Source organism: Struthio camelus, chromosome 6 (assembly GCF_040807025.1).
Source record: "Struthio camelus isolate bStrCam1 chromosome 6, bStrCam1.hap1, whole genome shotgun sequence".
In the NCBI taxonomy this organism is placed as follows: Eukaryota; Metazoa; Chordata; class Aves; order Struthioniformes; family Struthionidae; genus Struthio; species Struthio camelus.
Window position 1 is genome coordinate 35227689 of NC_090947.1, and position 19728 is coordinate 35247416.

Sequence of the window (19728 nt, forward strand, 5' to 3'; positions counted from 1 at the left end):
CAGCCCCCCAACGTACCTGCTGTGCTTCTTCATGGAACAGATCTTGCACATATCCCTCGCTCCGCATACCGTTCAGGCTGAGCATCGTGTCCTTCGTGCTACCTCTGCCTGTCCAGTGTACAGCCATAACGCTAACGATAGGACAAGGCTGGTCACAGCAGCAGAACGGTCAGCTCTTTTCCTTCATTAAAATCCTGCGGTGCTGGATTCTCCGTTGTAGAGAACTCATGGTTTTATTGCATCTACCGTGAAAGAAGGACAGAAGGCACTCCCATTGCTTTCTTAGTCTGCAAAGCACAAGGCTGTTATCTACATAAAAGGCTTAGCTAGCCGACAGCGACTAGTAGCAGACGCACAACCACACGGTGCAGGAACAGAGCAGTCAGCAATACCCCCTTAGCACCCTCTCGGAGCCTGCCTAAGGCAGGGACCATATCATCAGCCCTATGTTTAATGGTTCTAGATGTGCTTTTCTGCATCTATTCATACTCCTGGCGCCCCCAGCATCCTGCAGCACTAGCTCCAGAGCTTCATTATATGCTGTCTGGGAAAAGTATTTCCTTTCATTGATTTTAAATCTGGCGCCCAGCAATTTAATTTCATGCTGTCAAAACCTGTGACATGAGAAATATGGAGTACTGACTTCCTCTTCACCTTCTCAGAACCACTAATCATCTCACAGCCCTGATCATATCCCCTCAGTTGCATCTTAGAGTCCTGTTCAATGTCCCCCCTAACAGGCACCCTTGTCACCTCTCTCTGTACCTCTTCTGTATGATACAGAGATGGAATTGGAGCAGTTCAAGGCGTTCACCACAGATTTACGCACTGCATTCCCATGCTCTCCTCTTCACCTTTTTCACTGCCACTGAGCATTAAGCAGCTGTTTCCAGTGAACCAGCCACATACTTTGCAGTGACATACAGACGTCCTTCCTCATGGTTACACCTACACACGGACAGACACGGCACATTTTCTTGTCTGCAGTAGCCTGACTTCAAATTTGTACCTGCCACAGAGCAGACTCCAGCAGTGGATCAGGCTTAATTAAACATCATGCCTGTTCTAAAAGAGTAGTGCCTGGCTTTACTTCAAGGATAGCTTGAAACATCCTTACAGAAGGGGAAATCTAGCACAAGCATTTCTCTACCTTGAAACTGCTAGTTCCTCTCCTTGTTGGGCTTGTTTCTTATACGAAGCTCTCCCTCTGACTGTGGGGAGTTGCTTTTATACATCTTCTTCCAGCTGGCAGCGAGTCTAACTTTCCCCAAATGATCTTGTGATGGCCATCAACCAGTTGCCCAGGCCAAATAGCAAACAGAGCCTTTCTGGCTGTTTCTCAACACAGCTGCACTGTACCTAGAAAACTGAAAGGGCTGCAGCCAGAGATAAGTAAGAGCAGGACACTAAGACAACGCACTCAGAGAGAGCAGTTTATCTGGTTCTTTGGCTCTCCTAGGGTTGGCTTAGCGTCTTGGCTGGTTTAGCTCACGTGCTTACAAGAAGAACCAGCTACGATCACACAGTTCTTGATTTGTATTGTACTTGAGGCTGGACTCCTCACCTGAGACCAGAGACCCAACTTACGATAAACACAGCGTGGGAATCGCCGACTCCTCAAGCTTACAAGCTAAAGAGACAAGACAGACAAGGAAATGTGTTTTTCCTATTTCACAAGGACAGAGACAAAAAGAAACAGAATGAAAACTACCTTGGGTCACCCAGGTTTTCTGCATCAGGGTCTAAATCCCCAGTAGCCCGATTAGCACTTCTACCACCTGGCCTCTGTTACTCTACTTTTAGTTTAAAATATAAAATAGTAAATAACCAAAACTGCCACTGCTCCACCACGGTGTTTCGGCAGTAGGTGGTTTCCTGCTGAACCCGGTACAATGGACAGCACAGGAGGTTTTCCTTAGCCCTTTGCATGTGGCCTGTTAAGCAGCACCAAAGCCAATAAGAGTTCATTGATTCCCTGCTGCTTGCTCCCCTCTTTTTGAAGCAAATAATCCTTTACAATATCACAAATGGCTGCTGTTATGGAGAGATTGGGGCTTCAAGCAGGGCAAAGGCAGCAGGAGCAGATGAACTCTTAAGAAACAAAGCTAATGTTTTTATGCAAATAGGCATAGTAATAAAAAAGGAAGAGAAGAAAACACACAACATGAAACAAGATTACAACTGAATAGAAATATTCTCCTAAGATTCCCCAGTGTAGCTCTTCCTAGCAAGAGATTTTACTCACTAAATGATTCGCTGTCATCATGCAAACTCATGTTTTCACAGCAGCTCCAGCTGCATGTTAAAAAAAAAAAAAAAAAAAAGTCAGGCTGCAGCCCTGCAATCCCTGCCTCCTCTAAAATACTCCAATACAGAGCCCAGAGCTAGCTGGCCCTATGCTTTGCAGCAAGTTGGGATGGCCAGAAGTCGTTCATCCAGCATATCCCGTGTACAACAGTACAGGGAAGTCTGATGCACCAGTATGATGAATCTGAAATTTCTAAAACGCAGAGAGAAGGGCTCCGTTCATGGATTTCTTCAGGCCTGAAGCTGATCTTGTAGGAAATGTTACCCTCCTGGTTTTTTAAAACCCCACATCCTGCAATTTCTTTCCTTTTTCTCAATGTTAAATCCCCTCTCCCCTCTTCTATGCAGCTCCCTCCTCTGTAGCCCTCCTGACTGCGTGGCACAGAGCTCCTGCTGCTCTTTCTGCTTAACACGCTCCCACTCGTGTTGCTACAAGAACTTCTGCAATTCTTTACATAAATCACAAATGCATGTGTCCATTTAGCCCCACAAAGTCATTGAAGTAAACATTTCACATAGGACGTGGCACAAAAGGCAGAGATAGAAGCTAAACAAACATTCCAGGACAAACTTTGTACTTGAACAGCTCTGACAAAGCTGCAGTAATTATTCATAGTATGCAAATATGTGCACATATTTTTGCAAGGTCAGGGGCTAAACTTGGAAATTCTTTAGGGCAGGAGCCTCTCTCTCATTATATGTAGCACACTAATAGCACAGTGCGGTTTCTAAGCTACTGCAAAACACACAAATATTTTGTGGTGGTATTATCATTCATCTAGGTCACTCACTGAGCGGAAGCTGTGTGCACTATACGGACTAGTCTGCCAAGAAAACCAAACAGTAATTATTTTCCTTTAATATAAAAAAGGATCTAATTCAAAACCTAATTGATACTACTTTTCCTAAAGTTTCTGCCAAAGACACCAGCCAGTCTACAAATTAAACAAGAATGGCTGTTTTACTCTTTCTGCAGCGTTCAGCATTAAGAAGAGCACAAGAGCGCTAGAACACCTCCTCACAGTTTTAGGAAAGACGTTACAAAAGCTCGTCGCCTTTATTGCGAGACTTTTATACTTAATTACAAAAGCTTATGCCTGCAGATGAAATATCTGTGGCCTTTACATCTTTTCAAAGGAACAATATTTTATTAATAGTCACATTAAAGACATTTCTGAGCCAAACGGCACCGCTCGGAGCTACTCAGCAGATGGCTGATTTAAAGACGAGAGGTTAACGCCTTTCCAAACACAACTGCGTGTGGTCCCACGGCCTCAGAAGGCCTCCGTCCCTGACCCAGGAGGAACTTCCAAGCCTTGCTCCGTCAAGATACCCAGCAGCTTGCAGCACTTTGTTTTTAATAAATCCCCTAACCTCCTCTCCTGGTCAACTTCTTAAAAACACCTAATTTAGGGAACCCTGAGCAAGATAAGAATTAAAGGAAAATAAAGTAGCCGCCAGCGCAAGGAGGGTAACGCCACACGCAGGAGGGCTTGACCCAGCTCAAGGCCACCGCGTTGCTCCTTCCCAGTGAGAGTCAGGACAACTGCTCTACCGAAAAGGAAAGAAACACGGACGCGCTGCAAACATCCCTGCAGCGCACGCCAGGCTGAGGCCGAGCGCGGCGCTGCCCCGCGCTCCGCACCCGGCTGTTCTTTTTGATGTTGTGCTTGTTTTCCTTTTTCCTCCCCGTTTCTTGTCCCCCCCTTCCCGCTCTGAGCGAGCTTCCGCAGGCGCCGTCCGCGCAGGGCGCAGCGGGGCGCCCGGAGCCGCCGCCGCCGCCGCCGCCGCTCTCACCTGCTCCGCGCTGCCGCCGCCGCCGCCGGTGCCGGGCGCCGCCCCGGCCGCGCTGGCCCCGGGCCGGCTGCCACGTGGGCGGGCAGCGGCACCCCGCCGCGCCGCCGAGGGGACGGTCGGGTCGGGTCGGGTCGGGTCCCTGCACGGGAGTTGTGGCGTTAGCAGCAGCCTGCACCGAGCCCGAGCTCCTCGGAGTCTGACTCGGGGGGAAGGGCGGAAAACAAACAAACAAACAAAACAAAAAAACCCAACCCGCAGCTGCTCGGTGTCACCTGTGCCGGTGAACTTCCTTGTTCAGCGCTCCCAGGTGACCCCGCTCCGCCTCAATTACAGACATGACTTTTGAATAGCTTCGACTTGAACAGCATTCAATCTAAATTAGGCACTCTTCTTCAGAGGTGAAGCAGCGTTCACTGACTCAGTTAACTTGCAGACTGAAGTAGGCTGAAACGAGTTAGGGCTGCTTTGATTTTGAGTAAAGTATTGATATCAGGGTTCAACCTAATCTCACTAACTCACTTTAATTCTCCGGAGCGCCCCACAGAGACAAAGCCCAAACAAGCCTTAACTCTTCGCTTGGACAAAGCAGCAAAGACTGAGCGAGCGGCAGAAGCGGGAGAGCAAGCGTTCACAGACAGGAGACAACTCTTCTCAAAGGAGGATGAAGCCTGACAGAGAAAATCAGCAGATTTCTCTCGGAGATATCCCATTCTTGGAATATTTCTGAAGGTCTCCTCGGTTCCCTTTAAAGAGGACAGTCTTTACAGCTGCCAGGAAACAGGTTTGGCCTGATTCTCTGGTCTTGTGCACCAGTGCAACATCTGAAGTAAGGATGTTCAATTTGTTGTAAAATTGGTGAAGAATCACTAATTCACAGTGACTGAGTCCTGTGGCTTGCCTGCAGGCACTTACGCCTGGACATACATATGCACACTCTCAGCAAGAGCTAAAGAAGTTTCTTGAGGCAGTCACCACTTTCATCCCCCACTGCTGAATACGCTGGAAACTAATTACTGAAGTGCAACAAAAGGTATTTTCAAGGACCACACTTAAAAGCTAAATCACCTAGCACTGATATTAAGAAGCACTTTCAAATTGCTCAGTGTTGGTCTCAGCCTGCTCCTATTTGAAGCCATGGCAATTTTCAACATTTTCCTTACTGGCAACAGAATCAAATCCACATTATTCACTTAGCAGAACTGTGCGCATTTCTGATGAGCATGCTGATTTTTCATACTTAGCACATTAGCAAAAATGTAGCCTGACTTGCACTGTCATTTTTTCCAAGTGTAGTCAACAAGTCCCAATCACGGGCAAAGTGGTTTATTTTTTTTTTTAAAGAAAGGGCTTTGAAAATAAGAGGTAACCTGAATGCGATAGAAGACGTTCTAACTTACATTACTCATAACAAATATGTGATGATGTGGAATGGTATAAATTCCCCCAGCACAAATTTGGGATGGCTGCGTGACTCACAGTTGGCTGAGCCATCAGTGAATTTATGCAGTTCATCCTCAACGAGCAGTCTACCGTACCACTGCAAGGTCTATGTCCTGTTACAGGAAAACTCAAACCATTTAAGAACGTTTTTAAAAAGGCCTGAAAAAATTCTCTCCTTCCACTTACTATGCCAAGTACTTTTGTTCTACTGGGAGAAAATGAGGAAAATGCAACTATAGGTTAAGATTGTTTTGTAAGAGCATCAAAGTCCCACGCTTGGGTCCTTTCAGGGCTAGTAAAGGCTGCAAGTTCCAGCGGACAGCAAGAATCTTTTCTCTCCAGTTACGTTTTTCCCATGGATTGACAGATGAAACACCTTAAATCTGGCAGGCCTGAATATTGCACATCTTGCATTGTGATTTGATTGGACTTTTGAGAGGCCATATTGTGTCACTGGGTGGCCAGGGCAAGGAATCCAGAGGTGGACTTGGGATAAAGTCAAGGAGGTGACAAGAGGTTATGTAAGACTAAAAGATAAGGGAAAAATAAGGGGATGCCAAAGATATGACTGGAGCAAGCAGCCCCCAGAACTAGGGAAAGCAGCAGAGCATAGGTTAATCAGCAAGAAAAGATTATATTTAAAATGTCCACAGGCCTGACTCAGCACTTGAGATGTAGGCAGGACTGACTGTTGCTAGAATGGGTGTTACTCATCACATTCCTCACCGTGGTCTTCTTCAGCTGCTAGGCACCACTGTCTTTTCTAACAGCAACGCGCAAGCTGATTTCACAGGTACGCACCCATGTGCTCACTTTTCACAAGGACAGAACTGTGAATAAACCACACAACCTACACGCTAGTCACATCACTTACCGACCTACAGAAGAGCCCTAGATCCATAGTAAAACAGCCTGCCGAAATGTAAAGAATATACTCCCAAAATAGAGTACCGTGGATGAAGAGCCAGCGTTTTTCTATTTGAGGTCACTCATGGTTCTAAACTGTAAAACGTGTGCTTTTCAAATGCATTTTACTGCATTCCTTTAAGCACATGTATACAGCGGTTATCAGTACAGTATCTGAGCATCACCACAAACAACATTCTTGTTTCAATTCTTTAAGAGTTCCAGGCAACACAACGACGACGGAGCGAGTTACCGAGTTAAGTGTTTTCCATACCTGACATCAGGTGGACACATGCTGTCATTATGGCTCACCTTCAAAGAGCTGCAGCATCCACCATTCTAGTCACACGTTTAACTAGGTGCTTGAGCATTTTGTTGTTCAAAGTTTAATTTTGAACATTATTTTAATTTGACATTTTCCTTTAAGCTAATAAATATAGCCTTGAAGAAAATACTCCTTACTGACTACTGTTCTGAGGAAAAAGAGACAAACTGGTCTGGTATATCGGTCTCCTTGCATTTTCTTCTCCTTCTTTTGGAATTGTAACTTTCTTAGGCTGTGCTGATCTGTCTAGAATTGGACGGCTTTATAACAAGCTTCCAGGAACTGGCAAAGCAAATGGAAGAAAATACTGGACTTGAGAGAAAACAAGTAAGTCATCCCTTTGCGCTCCTGATGATGTTCTCTGCGTTGTTCTTACACATTACTCCACGATCAAGATTACCTTGTGATTATCCTGAAAATATTCCCAGCACTCGCAGTCGTTACTTCATCATCTCTCTTGATTTGACAGGATGGACCAAATAAGGAACTACTGCCCCTGAAGAGCTTTTAGAGTATAAAAATTACACATTTTGAACAGCCATTATTCATATTACAACACCGAAATGTTTTATGAACTACGCTGCTAAAATAATGAAATCCCCTGGGCTTCATTTAGAATAGCCTAGTGCCTTTGATCTCACTTCTACCTCTCTAAAATGGCACTAATCATCACTTCTGAACATGAGAAAATAATGATTATATGCAAGCAACTGTGAAAACTCACATGGGTTCAGTGGTGCAGCTTGTACTTCTGTAGCAGTGCCAGCTTACCTCTCTGAGATAACAGCTCCACAGGCTATGCGGCAGAGAAAGCATTACCTCCTCTGAATGAAGGCACCTGCGTACGACGTAATAGCGATGCATGGAACTAGGACAACAGATATTTGCACAGTTTGGTTTGGTACTGAGCACCCACGTTGAGAGCTGAGAGGCTTGAAAGGCGCAGCTGCTGGCACAACAAAAGTCACGTCACTTTGCTCGAAGGCAGCAGCATACAGCTCTTACACAGAATCACACTTTGGCTCTGGCCCACCGAGATAGACTCCAAGTGGGAAAACAACACGTTCAGAGCGCATGGCTGTTTTGTACATCCAGCAAATGTCCAGAAATAAGTGCATATAAAGTGCATATAAAGGAGGAAGAACTGGATCCCATGCCTTTTTGCTGGATGTCTGTGGCTCCTGACACATGCAATAGCAATTTAGGTGGATAGAGTGCAAAAAATAACCACCCCCTCTCCCCTTTTAAGATGGGACCTCACCAAATCATCGTATTTAAACTCTGCCACTGATACACATATGCGTTTGCCTGCCTTTGAAACTCAAAAGCTAGAGCAGGTGCTGCATTAGGGAAGATCAGCCCTGATGTGAAAGGAGAAAGATGCTGCCTAGGAGGCGACTTACCTGAGAGACCAGTGCAGAGTTGCTTGCTTCAGAAAGGACAACTGCAGGCACGGGCTCGGTTTTAAGCCCCCATGATAGAACATGGTTCCAGTGGAAAATACTCCTCCTTAAAGTCCATATCTTGACAACTGAAGCAGACAAAAGAGCAAACAATATTCTATAGGAAATGATCTTCTGTTGATTTGGCAAGTGCAGTGCACAAGATGACCAACGACAAGGACACTCTCCCAGACTACCTCCTAAACCAACCTGCCTCCAAATCTCTCTACTTTCACAAATTGCTCACTACCTAGGAGCTATTAAAAGGTTTATTTTGTGCAGTCCAGGAACAATTTTAAGTTAATGGAGATTTTTTTAAAACCTTCTAAATAAACAAGCAACCATTTTAACAGAAAATTATTTCCTTCTCCTAACAAAAAATAGAACAAGTTTAATGGATTATTTTTCTCACTCAACACAAAATTTAGTTTCTGGCAATTTTTTTGGCAAGAAAATGTTGCCAAAATGTCCTTTTTAAATATCACTTTACTATTTGACTATTTTCATCATGAAAGTCAATATGTAGAAATTATCAGTTCTGATTTCTTCTTTCCAGCATGTAATTCAAACAAAAATCTGTATAACTAATGTAAGCACACGTAACAGAAACAAAGACAAGCAGGGTGGCTGAGTAAGCAGATACCACTTCCTCAGGCATACTGGAGAGTACACCCACAGTTTAAGACTATTAAATATAAAACAATTAGAAGTAGTTACTATACTAGACGGAGGTTAACATACCATGTTAAATTCTTTATATATAGCTATTTTTAAAACACCACCACAACATGCACAGTGGAGCAATACTGAAACAGAAGTCATATCAAGTCATACTGCTGTATTCATTGTGTATTTCAGAAGAACGTAAAGGCACTAAAAGACAGCAATGGCTATGGTCTTACACAGCTAAAAGGGACTGGAGTAAGGGCAGCCTTACTAAGGCCAATTTCAGATAGTTCCTGCAGAAATGACTGAGCTGATTTAATACATCACTGTCCTGCAACTTTGTGCAGCTAGGTCTCTGCTAAGGCTACTGTGCCCCTGGCTAAGTCACCAGAGCAACTCCCATGAGTGCTCTTCCTCTACTGCTACACAAATTTGGTCAACTGGGTTTAAACAACATTCAGAAAAGGTTTAAGTTGAGGTCAAACAAAAAACATGTCTCTTGTGCAGGCCCTGCCGCTCACAGGAGGCTCCCTGAGGTCGCGGGTGACAAAACCCATGTCCTGATCCTGCTGACTCCAGGCCTGGGGCTGCAACAAGCAGCCAGGGAGCCACTAACATCTGCACCTGCCCAGCTCTTTCTGCAGTGACCATCTGATCATGGCTCAAGTTTTAACTCAGAACTTACTAGATTTTCTCTCTTTAAAAGGCATTTTGTGACTTTAACATTTACTTATATAAAACTGTTCTTATGCAAAGAAAAATCAGCAGAGCCACCTATTTCACGAAAAACAAGTGTTTATCAGAAAGATTTCAGGAAAACAATGCCTTTAAAGCATGAGTACATAAAGGCAAGGAAAACTAAATTATCAGTAAGTGATGCTAAGGGGCTGCTTTTATTTCTGATCCACACGTTTCTGCTTTTTTAAGTGCATAAATGTTTCGATCGTCAATATTTCTTATTCTTTCCTTCCTCAAGGCAGGAAAAATCCGTCTTACACATTAAATACTCCACATGCTATGCACACTATGAAATTATGTATTGTACACATGGCATATTTTTACTCAATGCATTACAAACTTCAGTAATAAAGGTCACCCTTCTTACAACTGAGATTAAAACATGATTCCTGATTCTCATTTGCATGAAGAGTTGCTGGCGCTGTATAAAGGTTCTCTAGTGTAAATGAGAATCACAAAAGGAAAGTGGGTCTGATACTACATGTTTCTATTAAAGTGATTCCACTACTACAATAACGCAATCTTAGAAATCCAGGATGAAAGTTAAAGTCGTAAGGTAATTTTGTTTTCTATAATCAAAGAAAACAGGGAGGAGAAGCAAAGGGGAAGAAAAACCAAATCAGTTTGCTATGTCTCAAAACAAATATTTAGATATTTAATTATTGAAATTATCCACTTTAGTTCTTGCACACATGCCTTCGTCCTTCTCATTAAGAAAGTAGATTTTGTCTGAAAGTATCTAACATGAAAAATACTGCTAAGTCTATTCATAAAACAGTATTCTGTATTTTTATTTTTCAAACAGCAAGTGACCACATTTAAAATGCATCATTTGCAAATATAAATTATCAAACTATTAGTTTAATTAAAAATAAAGCAAAAACATAACTTCCCTTAGTATCATGATACATAGAAGGGTATTATAAACCCAAAATGACTAAGTTAACCATAAGAAAACAGTAATGTCAAAAGCGCTGAAACTCATTTAAGTCACGTAATGAATAAATCAATTCTAAGAATACAATACCATTCACCATGATCATGTAAAACGCAATCTTTCATTGTATTATACAGATAAAACAATCCAATCCTTCATGCCATATTTTGTAAACCATGATATAAATTACACTCACAGTCAAATGAAAAGGAAGATTAACTTCCGAAATATTTTAAGTTGCTTTTAGGGCAGAAATAAAGGCTGAAATAGAATCATTTAAAATATATCAAGTTCAACCAAAAAGTTCATTTGGTCAAGCCTGCTATCCAAATAGTTTTGTTTCCTGCAAAACTATTTTTGTCTTTTTGAATTGATTACGAAATTTATATGGTTTTTGTTTTTTTACATATTACATGTAAGCCACGTCTTGAACTACAGCAAATCCTTTTGTATTTGAATCGGTTTTGCCATGAGACCCAAATATCCTTCATATACATACATACACGCACGCACGCACGCACACCCCCACACTTTGTATCAGGAAATTCCTCATTTCACAGGAATAAAGAAAGACTCACCTACTGCTCTCTGTCAGAAACATAAGGAATATACAAATTCATACTTCTCAGGTTCCTACAAAGCCATCTGTTGCCTATATACAGAGTTTTACTGATGGAATTCACGTTATGATCTTTTTTGTCATTTTAATTTTTACACTGACAATAAAGGGACGGAATTGATATTGTAGAATAAAGAAATACTGGATAATCATTGAAATAAACCTATAATCCTGCCAAAAAATTATCTATAAGGATTTTTTTTTTATTAGCTGAAATACAAAGGCGGCATATGGACTTAAGGAAAATAACACTATATCAGAAATTCCACTGTAACAGTTTTCCACTATATATATCATCAGGTTTTTCATAACACATTTATTTTCTCCTGTACACTAGATTTTGTACTAATTTCTCTCTCTTCAGATTCATCATATTTCCATATTCAATTCAGCACTACATAGTATGCCTTCAAAATAAAAGGAGGTCACTTGCTTTATTGCATACCAAGTTCCCTTCCAGACAGCATTAAAAGAAAGACAAGACTACACAGACAAAGTCCAGTATAATTCATTTCTGACAATGAAAATTCCAACCCCTCATACTGTTGCAAAATTCCTCCTACTGAAATGCTTTACTACAATAATAAAAAGCATACATTACATATAAAAGATACCAGTGTACTAAAAGTGACAGAAGTGGACTAGCAAATCCTTCAAAGCACATATTATATAAATGACTAGCATTTAAAAACATTTTTTTCTATAAAACGTAGGTCATATACATTTATAAATTGGGGGTGGGGAGGTTCTAAAGCAGTGATGACTGTGTTCAAATAGTTATGCTGCTCTGTACAGTCTAATACCTACTCAATTCAAACGGTAAGTTTGATGTTTTAGTAATCAAATAAAACCATCTCATCATCTCGTAACTCATAATTTGAAAAATAAGCAACCCAAATGAAATGTGACTTGTAAGTTTCACTGTTTATCTGCACATGAAATAAGACGAGAACTACTCCTTTCTACTGGAGGCCCAAGTCTCATGAGTTCAGTATCGGGACTTAAAGACTCCAAATTTAAGTAGAGGAATTGTCAGGAATCAGCACAGAAGCAGAATAGTATCTCTCATCCTTTAGAGACAGAGCTATTCAACTTTTGCAGTCTTCCTCATCTTGCAGAAGTGCAGCCAAGCCATTCATTTCTTACTCAAAGTGTGTACGGATGAAGCCATAGATCTAAAGACTGTCCCCTCTGCGACTGAAATTGTGCTGTGTAAACAACGTTATATACTCCAGCAGGAGGACATTTGAATTTATTTATAAAAAAATGATTAAGAGTATTCATTAACTCAAACAAGGCTATTAACTCCAAAAGTATTTTTGGAACTATCCTTATGCTACTTGTAAAGTTAGCACTGTCCTGTATTATTGCTTACAAACAGTACAACATCATATGCCTTCTAACAGAGCGGTACTGTGATCAGTTCGTATGTATTTACAGGATTTGTTTGTTTTTTAAACAAGCTATAAAAACATTACATACTTTACAGACAATACAAATTTCCACATTTGTACTTAATTCAAACAAATGGAATGCATAACAATAATAAACATCATAAAGGAAGACTGACATAAGTCCTTGATTGTCAAGACACATTTATATTTATATATAAACTCTAACTGTGCAGAATCAAAGATTCAATCATAGGTACATCCTTATTTGATAAATCATATTTACAGCATGATATTGCATAAAAAAATAAAATAATGTTGTTTACACAATATTACCTTTCCATCCATTGGATTAAGGAAAGCAAGAAACAACTCTTAGAAACGTTTGCTTGCCTCAGTTTGTTTCCTACCAAAAGATACGATTTTAAAAAGGAAACATAAGGTTTTATATGCAGAGTTTTAGCAAAAGCAACTATAAATTTATTTCCCTGACACAAAGCAATTTAAAATGGAACAAAAGTTTAAATTTTAACTTAAAGACGTTCCTTTTCATTAGCAGTAATACTTTCTTAGTACTTGTCCTTTGCAACGTGAGCTTTAGCTAAATGCATTACATGCCTAACATAAACATGCATTACCATAAGTTGAATGAACTTTCAAAGTTACAAGGCTTCATTTTAGCAAAACATTTAAAACTAGGAAAGTGTAACATTATTCACTGCTTCAGTACCAAACATGTAATTTGAAAGTTCCCATGTGTACTGGTACCAACTGCATAAGCATATTTCTGCCTGTTAAAATTTCCAAATGGTTTCCCAGGAAAATTAGGATTTTCCCTGCAATTTGCAATCGTATTTAAACAAGCAAACGAACAAGAATAAAAATCAAAATCCTTATAAACAAAATTTAGTTAGCAAATATACATACGTAAAGAAATCCAATGCTGCAAAATTTAGGGAGGATTCATCCAAATATTCTGGTTCATTTCAAATAGTTACTACATATGATACAAATACTATAAAAATACTTTGAACAAGCATGGAATATATTGTATATGTCCAGGTGGAAAGTTTTCATAGGAGAACACAAATTCTTCAGAATAAACTCCAAAAGTTACAGTAGAACCCCAATAATTCGCAGCAATGACTTAGAAACCCTTCACAAATCACAATTTTGAAAATAGTGAAGAAGCAGGCAAGAAAAGCAAGGATGTCACATCACAAAACATACTTTCTTCGTTTATTTTGACAATTGTAATTTAGTTTTTGATGTTTCTTGTACCTCCCAGTATACTAATATAGATTCTGTAGTATACTTGGGTGAAGCAATACAGGATCCCTAATACGAGACCTCACTACAGTATTTTTTAGAACTTTGCAGAGAGGTGGGGAGAGACCATCATGGATGTGCAAAACTTACTGGATGCTCTGATTAACAGTCAGCGAATTAGCAAGATTTTACTGTATCTCTCATTTAACAATTAAAAGCTACCTTCATCCCCAAAATTGACAAGTACAATATAAAAGTAAGGGAAGTGTTAATCCACATGAATATTTTGTTGTCCTATTTTCTTCTGGAACCACAGTTTTCCTTAAGACAACACTAGAAGACACAAGATCATAAACATAGTTCTTTTATCACTCAATTTAAAATTTTTATGTGGTTACTCATAATTCAACATACAGTGATGCATATTGTTATCCTTCTCCCCAAAGCTTGTAGTTTATGATTAATTCACCACTCTCAAATCAAATGAAGAAAATGTAAATGCTTATTAGTATACCATTACAAGCCAATTCCTTCATTGCCTGTTATATCAACGGTAAAACATATAAAAGGACTCATGCTAAAAGGGACACTGTCAAGTAATTTAGGTTCAAAATGTGGCCTATTCATATATGTTTGTGTGTATGCATATATACATATACACGCACACACATACATACGTATATAGAGAGGGAGTTTGTTAACAGATGCTATCAATTTCCTATTTTTTAAATCAACCTTTCACTATCAGTAGGAGATACCCACAAAAAAAGAGTCACCTTACACACACACATTCAGCGCTTGCATGACCTATAACCTTCTACTCTTAGCTCTGTAGAATACAAACGCTATGCCCAAACTTATGGTGACTGAATATCAGTACGTGAACAGAAAACCAAAGCCACTTTCTTTCCACCTCTTTCAGCTTAAATGGAAAACGAACGAAAATGAACATTGACCAGATCAGCACGAAGAGTGTGCAACCGTAGCAGGATAAAAGCAGCAAAACACGAGCAGCGGAAAACGTTTGAAAATAATGTCATCGTTAAAAAAGCAAGAGCTTTTTACACAGAGAAACCTCCCAAAATGACATACACGCTCATCCCAGAATAAAAGGGTATGTACTCAGGAAATTATAGCAGTATATTTGGTTAACTCCTCCATACAGAAAGCTTCAAGCATCAATAGATTAACTATGCACACCACCACTGTAATCATACGTGTGAAAGAACCCTACGAGAGAGCCGCTGTGGGCTAGACGGGGACTTCACAACCTGTCCTAAGGCACAGAGGATAGGTGTAATGGCTCAGCAGCAGACTAGAAAACAAACTGTGACATGAGGAATAACGGTTCTTCAGATGATTCCCATTTTGCTCTGGGGAAGAGCAAGTTCTTTCACTCTGTACAGTAACTTGCTCAGGCACCCAAGCTGCAGTTTTCAGTGTGAAGAGGGCATGGACGGAGAGCTACTCCTTCCTATTCCTCTAGCACTTTCTCACATCAGAGTAGCAAAGCAATAACTTTTAAAAATAAAGCTGAATCAATCTGCAAGCAGGCTTCATTCCCTCCTATTTCCCTATGGGGCCAGATGAGTGCAGTGGTAACCTAGCCCCAACTTACTTTATTTCTTTTTTTTTTTCGGCTTTTGTTGCTTGTCGTATTTAACAAATAGTGCCATTAATGACCAGCTATTTGCAAGGACAGGACACTAGAACGAAGACATCAACACAGCATTATTCAGGCAGCAAAAGCCAAAATCTCCTGGAGATGAACGATGACAAGGAAACATGCTTTACAAGAGGTGGCTTCCTGGGATACAGGGGCCATATTTATTACGCCTGTGCAAGGAAGGATGCAAGATCAAAAAAAAAAACAAACTGATCATAAAGGAAGAAAAACAAATAGACATGAATCAGATGAAAAATATTCTTTCAAAGAAATTTCCTTACACGAATCATTACAAATCCATATGGGATTTACTATTCTCCCTTGATGTTCATTCTTCTTAACTCAGGGACAAATCTGCAAACCAAATAACTGGTAAGCGATAGCATGCAGGAACACCTTCCTATGTTATACACCAGGTATACAATGTCAATGAATCAAATAGTATCTGTTTTCTTATAGAAAAGTATTAAGAAAGAAGTTAGGTAAGTTAGGTTTCTTGACAATGCAGGAAACAAGCCACAGATTACAAATGCACTTTCTTCCTCAACTGTACCAAGTGAAATTAGTGCACTATTAGCCATACCACATTGGAAAAGAGAGAAGGTTCACAGAGATCAGGTTCCTAACAATAAAACTTAAGAAAAAATATTGCTACTACTTTGGGAAGAGGTGGGGAGTGTTGTGTGTCCGACTCAAGTCCTTTTAAAAGACAGAATATATTTTAGCCTCTTGGGATGCAGATTTTTCTACTAGCTGATGGCTTTACTTGAGAGACACCAGGTAGTGATAGTGCTGTGAAAGGATGTATGCATCCCTATTAAAAAAAAATAATAATATATATATATATATACACATATATGTGTGTGTGTGCGTGCATGGGTTTCCCTGGTTAATCAGCCTTTGCTAGGCTTAAACTGCCTTAAACTACCAGACAGTGTCCCTTTAGGGAAGGTGCAATAGAATGAACATACTGTTCAAAAATCTGTAAATTGTTAACTTAAACTACACAATAGTTAAGCTACTCAAATCTTACAACCTTAAAAATGCACACAGAACTACTTATCGTACCATACTGTATACTTCAAGACAAAGTACTAGTCAAAAAAACATATTCATGGTACAGGGATAAAGTTTGTAGTTTATTTATATTGTGAAATGCAATGAAAGCTTCTGATCACTCATCTATGCTCAAAAAGAAATTCTGTCCACTAGCATTATTCAACAGTTTCAGTTGGTAAAATTGTAATGAATTTCACTATGAAAACACTAAAAAGATACGCAATTTGAATGCCCACTTCTTCAACTTTTTGGGATAATTCAGCAAATTTAATTATCTGAATTGTCAAAATTCTAGACACAGAATTAAAATAGTTTTTACAGAAGCTAAGAATATCCAATCTCAATTTGTATTAAAATAATTGGAGCTGTATGAGATGACAATGATGCAATCATATCAAACCTAAAAATCTAAAATAGCTTTATTTTTTGAGAAATCAAAAACTATCAAATAGACTAAGTGCTCTATGTTAATCATTATGAATATGTAGGGTAAGGTACAATTAAGCTTTTAAATCTTGGAATACACAGTTTGTGTAAGCATTATGTAATTGGGAATGTCATCTACGGAGTATTTCAACTAAAACTTCAAAATCTTGATATCTGCATATGAAAAAGTCATTAAAAAGTTACATCTAGATTCAGCTGTACAAAGAAATACACATTACTTCAGGAATGAAGTAAAGGCATTAGCAGTTAGGTATTTGGCTAAAAAAAAGTGTTTAAAATATTTTAAATTAATTAGGCTTTTAAATAGTAGAGTTAGTCTATCAGAATTTATTTTCTCCTCCACAAACAACTCAACGTAATGCAAAGCAAAAATAAAGGGCAAATGGTCTAAAATTATTTCTGACGAAGATGGAAGAAAGGATCTTCTTCTAGAAAATGCCATCTTTTAAAGCCATAATTGCTTGACCTTGAAACTTATAGTTTATTCTGTCGGTTTAGTATGTGTTGATTCCCTGCTGAAGAGCAATGAGTATGCTGACAAGCTTAGAAATGACAATATGAATAATATCAGACAATAACTGTCCTCCCAAAGCATACAAGGAAACCAGTTAGGAAATAATCATGGGGGAAAGTCTTACCTGGGGATTTTGTTTATTTTAAATTTCATAGAAGGTAAAATAGTTTCTGTATTCAAACAAGTGAATAATAAACTGCCTTTGATAGGGGCAACAACATCAGGCAGTTCAATGACTGGTGACTAACCAAAAAAAAAAATAAAAGCAGTTATTGGTCTTGCTAATATCAGCTTACTTTTGTTTTAACATATCGCTCTTAAAAGCTGTACAGAACTCCGTCTTATACAGAGCAACCCCGTTTCGACAAATGTGTTCTAAAGTGCCAGTATTATTTACAAAGATTTCTTAGCCAAAAGTCTGGCCCGTTGTGGCATCAGGTGAAGAAGTCATCCCAGCTCTACTGTCATTTACATTCACCAATGGAAATTCTGGGAATTCAGCACTTGTCCCTGGTCCCCGAAGGTTCACCTGTCCATTGGCAGTGCTAAACTGAGATGATATGCCAGCTCTTGCCCCATGGTACTGAGCTCTGAAGGGTTGCTCGAAGGAGCTAATTTGATACGCTTGATGAACAGGCTGTGCCTCTGCCTTCTTCTGAGAAGTTACTTGATCCAAAAAGTCCTGTGTAGAGGATGAGGAAGAATGATTTGCCTCATCACCTGAAAAGGGAAAAGGGTGCTGCGATTCACCAACCATTAGTCCAAAATGAGACTTGTCTGGAGTTGTTCTTAACGGGGAGTTCATTCCCGATCGAAAGCTATTGACCGGTATAGACGTGTAGACCTGTTTTTCTATGGAAGGAAATGCTGGCTGGGTTGTAAGAGTCTGGTTATCAGTCACAAAATTAAGGCTTGGGTTGTTCAAATAGGCATCATTTTGGCTAGTTCTGTCCAAAGCTTGTTGTAAAAACTTTGAATATTCCTGTAACATACTAGCTTTATCTGATGAGGAAGCCTGAGAGCTTGTTCCAACTGTCTCAGATGGGGTTACCTCAGATACTTCAGAAGAATTGATTGATATACTGGAGGTCACCTCAGTGTCAGCCACACTGAAAGATATTTCATGTTGTCCATTAGCCTTGTGCGAGTAATGATCTAACAGGGTTTGCAGTACCTCATCTGGAATGACATTTTTGTCATGGTTACCTTTAATTTCAACATTCAACGCCTGTGTGTCTAATATTGATGCTGTAGCAGCTTCATCAATGACGCTTGCCACAGCTGCCTGTGTTACCGAAGGCTGAGATGCTATGGTACTTACATTCAAGGCATATTCTCTACTGTTATTACTAGCTGCTTGTAGATACCTCTTTTTCTTTAAAAACTGCATTGCATCATCATAATTAGTGCTGCTGTGTACTGGTTTACTGGGCCCTTCTTGTAATGTATCCACTTGATCGATGTCAGCATTACCCTCAGAGTCCAGTAAACCTTGTTTATCCACAAGATCAAAGGCATATTTTGAAACCTTGTTGTCTTCATATGTAGATAAAGGTGAAATGGTTTGACTTTGCTCAAGTGGCTGTTTCAGACTCCTCTTGCTGTTAACTTTCTTGAGAACCAGCTTAGGTGGGTGTATTTCTCCAGAATTTGCTTCTTCTAAGTGCGTCCCACCGACAGAAGAATGTGGCATCTCAACGGCATACTCCGCTACCATATATTCATCTTTCACTTTAGTACTAGCAGAGTACAAAGGCAAATAGTCATTTTTGTCCTTCTTCTGTTCTGACTTATCTGTACTTTCCTTATCCACAGATTTTGTTTTCTCTGTTTTCTGCCTCTTCTTCTTTGGCAAGGAGCTGTCTTTCATAGGTGTAGAGAAACCAGAATCTTCCTCTGATGGCAAAAAGCCAACTTTGGTGGCACTTCTGTTCGGTTTCTTGTCACGGTTCTCATGGCACATACGTTTATGTTTCAGCACACGATCAGTCCTGGAGAAATACTGCAGCAGATTTTTTTAATTAGAGAAAAATAAATATATTAGCAATAGAAAAAGAAATCCTTGATTCTAACAACTTTACTTCACAGTTCGTTCACTTTACCAACTTCTAATGAACCGTCACACAACACAGCGTTGTCTGAAGCATCAAACAAAAACTATAAAATCAAGTAGAGACAGTTGTAACTCTGCTCCACCTGCACACC

General features: G+C 39.8%; 2 protein-coding genes across 6 annotated transcripts in view; both read right to left on the reverse strand.

Moving 5' to 3' along the window:
• The window catches only part of SLC12A8 (solute carrier family 12 member 8), a 67289-nt gene extending 59015 nt beyond the window's left edge, over positions 1–8274 (reverse strand). For 2 of the 3 annotated variants that reach the window (XM_068949118.1, XM_068949116.1), the window contains exons 1-2: positions 4105–4189; positions 17–242 (exon numbers count right to left, since the gene is read on the reverse strand). In XM_068949118.1, the coding sequence (XP_068805219.1) occupies positions 17–127 (111 nt within the window). In that variant the 5' untranslated portion in view covers positions 128–242; positions 4105–4189. Of the gene's footprint in view, positions 1–16; positions 243–4104; positions 4190–7546; positions 7722–8178 lie in introns of those variants that run through there. The other variant, XM_068949117.1, reaches the window with a different exon arrangement.
• Positions 8275–16629: 8355 nt separating this feature from the next.
• The window catches only part of ZNF148 (zinc finger protein 148), a 36519-nt gene continuing 33420 nt past the window's right edge, over positions 16630–19728 (reverse strand). For all 3 annotated transcript variants that reach the window (XM_068949121.1, XM_068949119.1, XM_068949120.1), the window contains one exon: positions 16630–19525. In XM_068949121.1, the coding sequence (XP_068805222.1) occupies positions 17930–19525 (1596 nt within the window). In that variant the 3' untranslated portion in view covers positions 16630–17929. The remainder of the gene's footprint in view (positions 19526–19728) is intronic.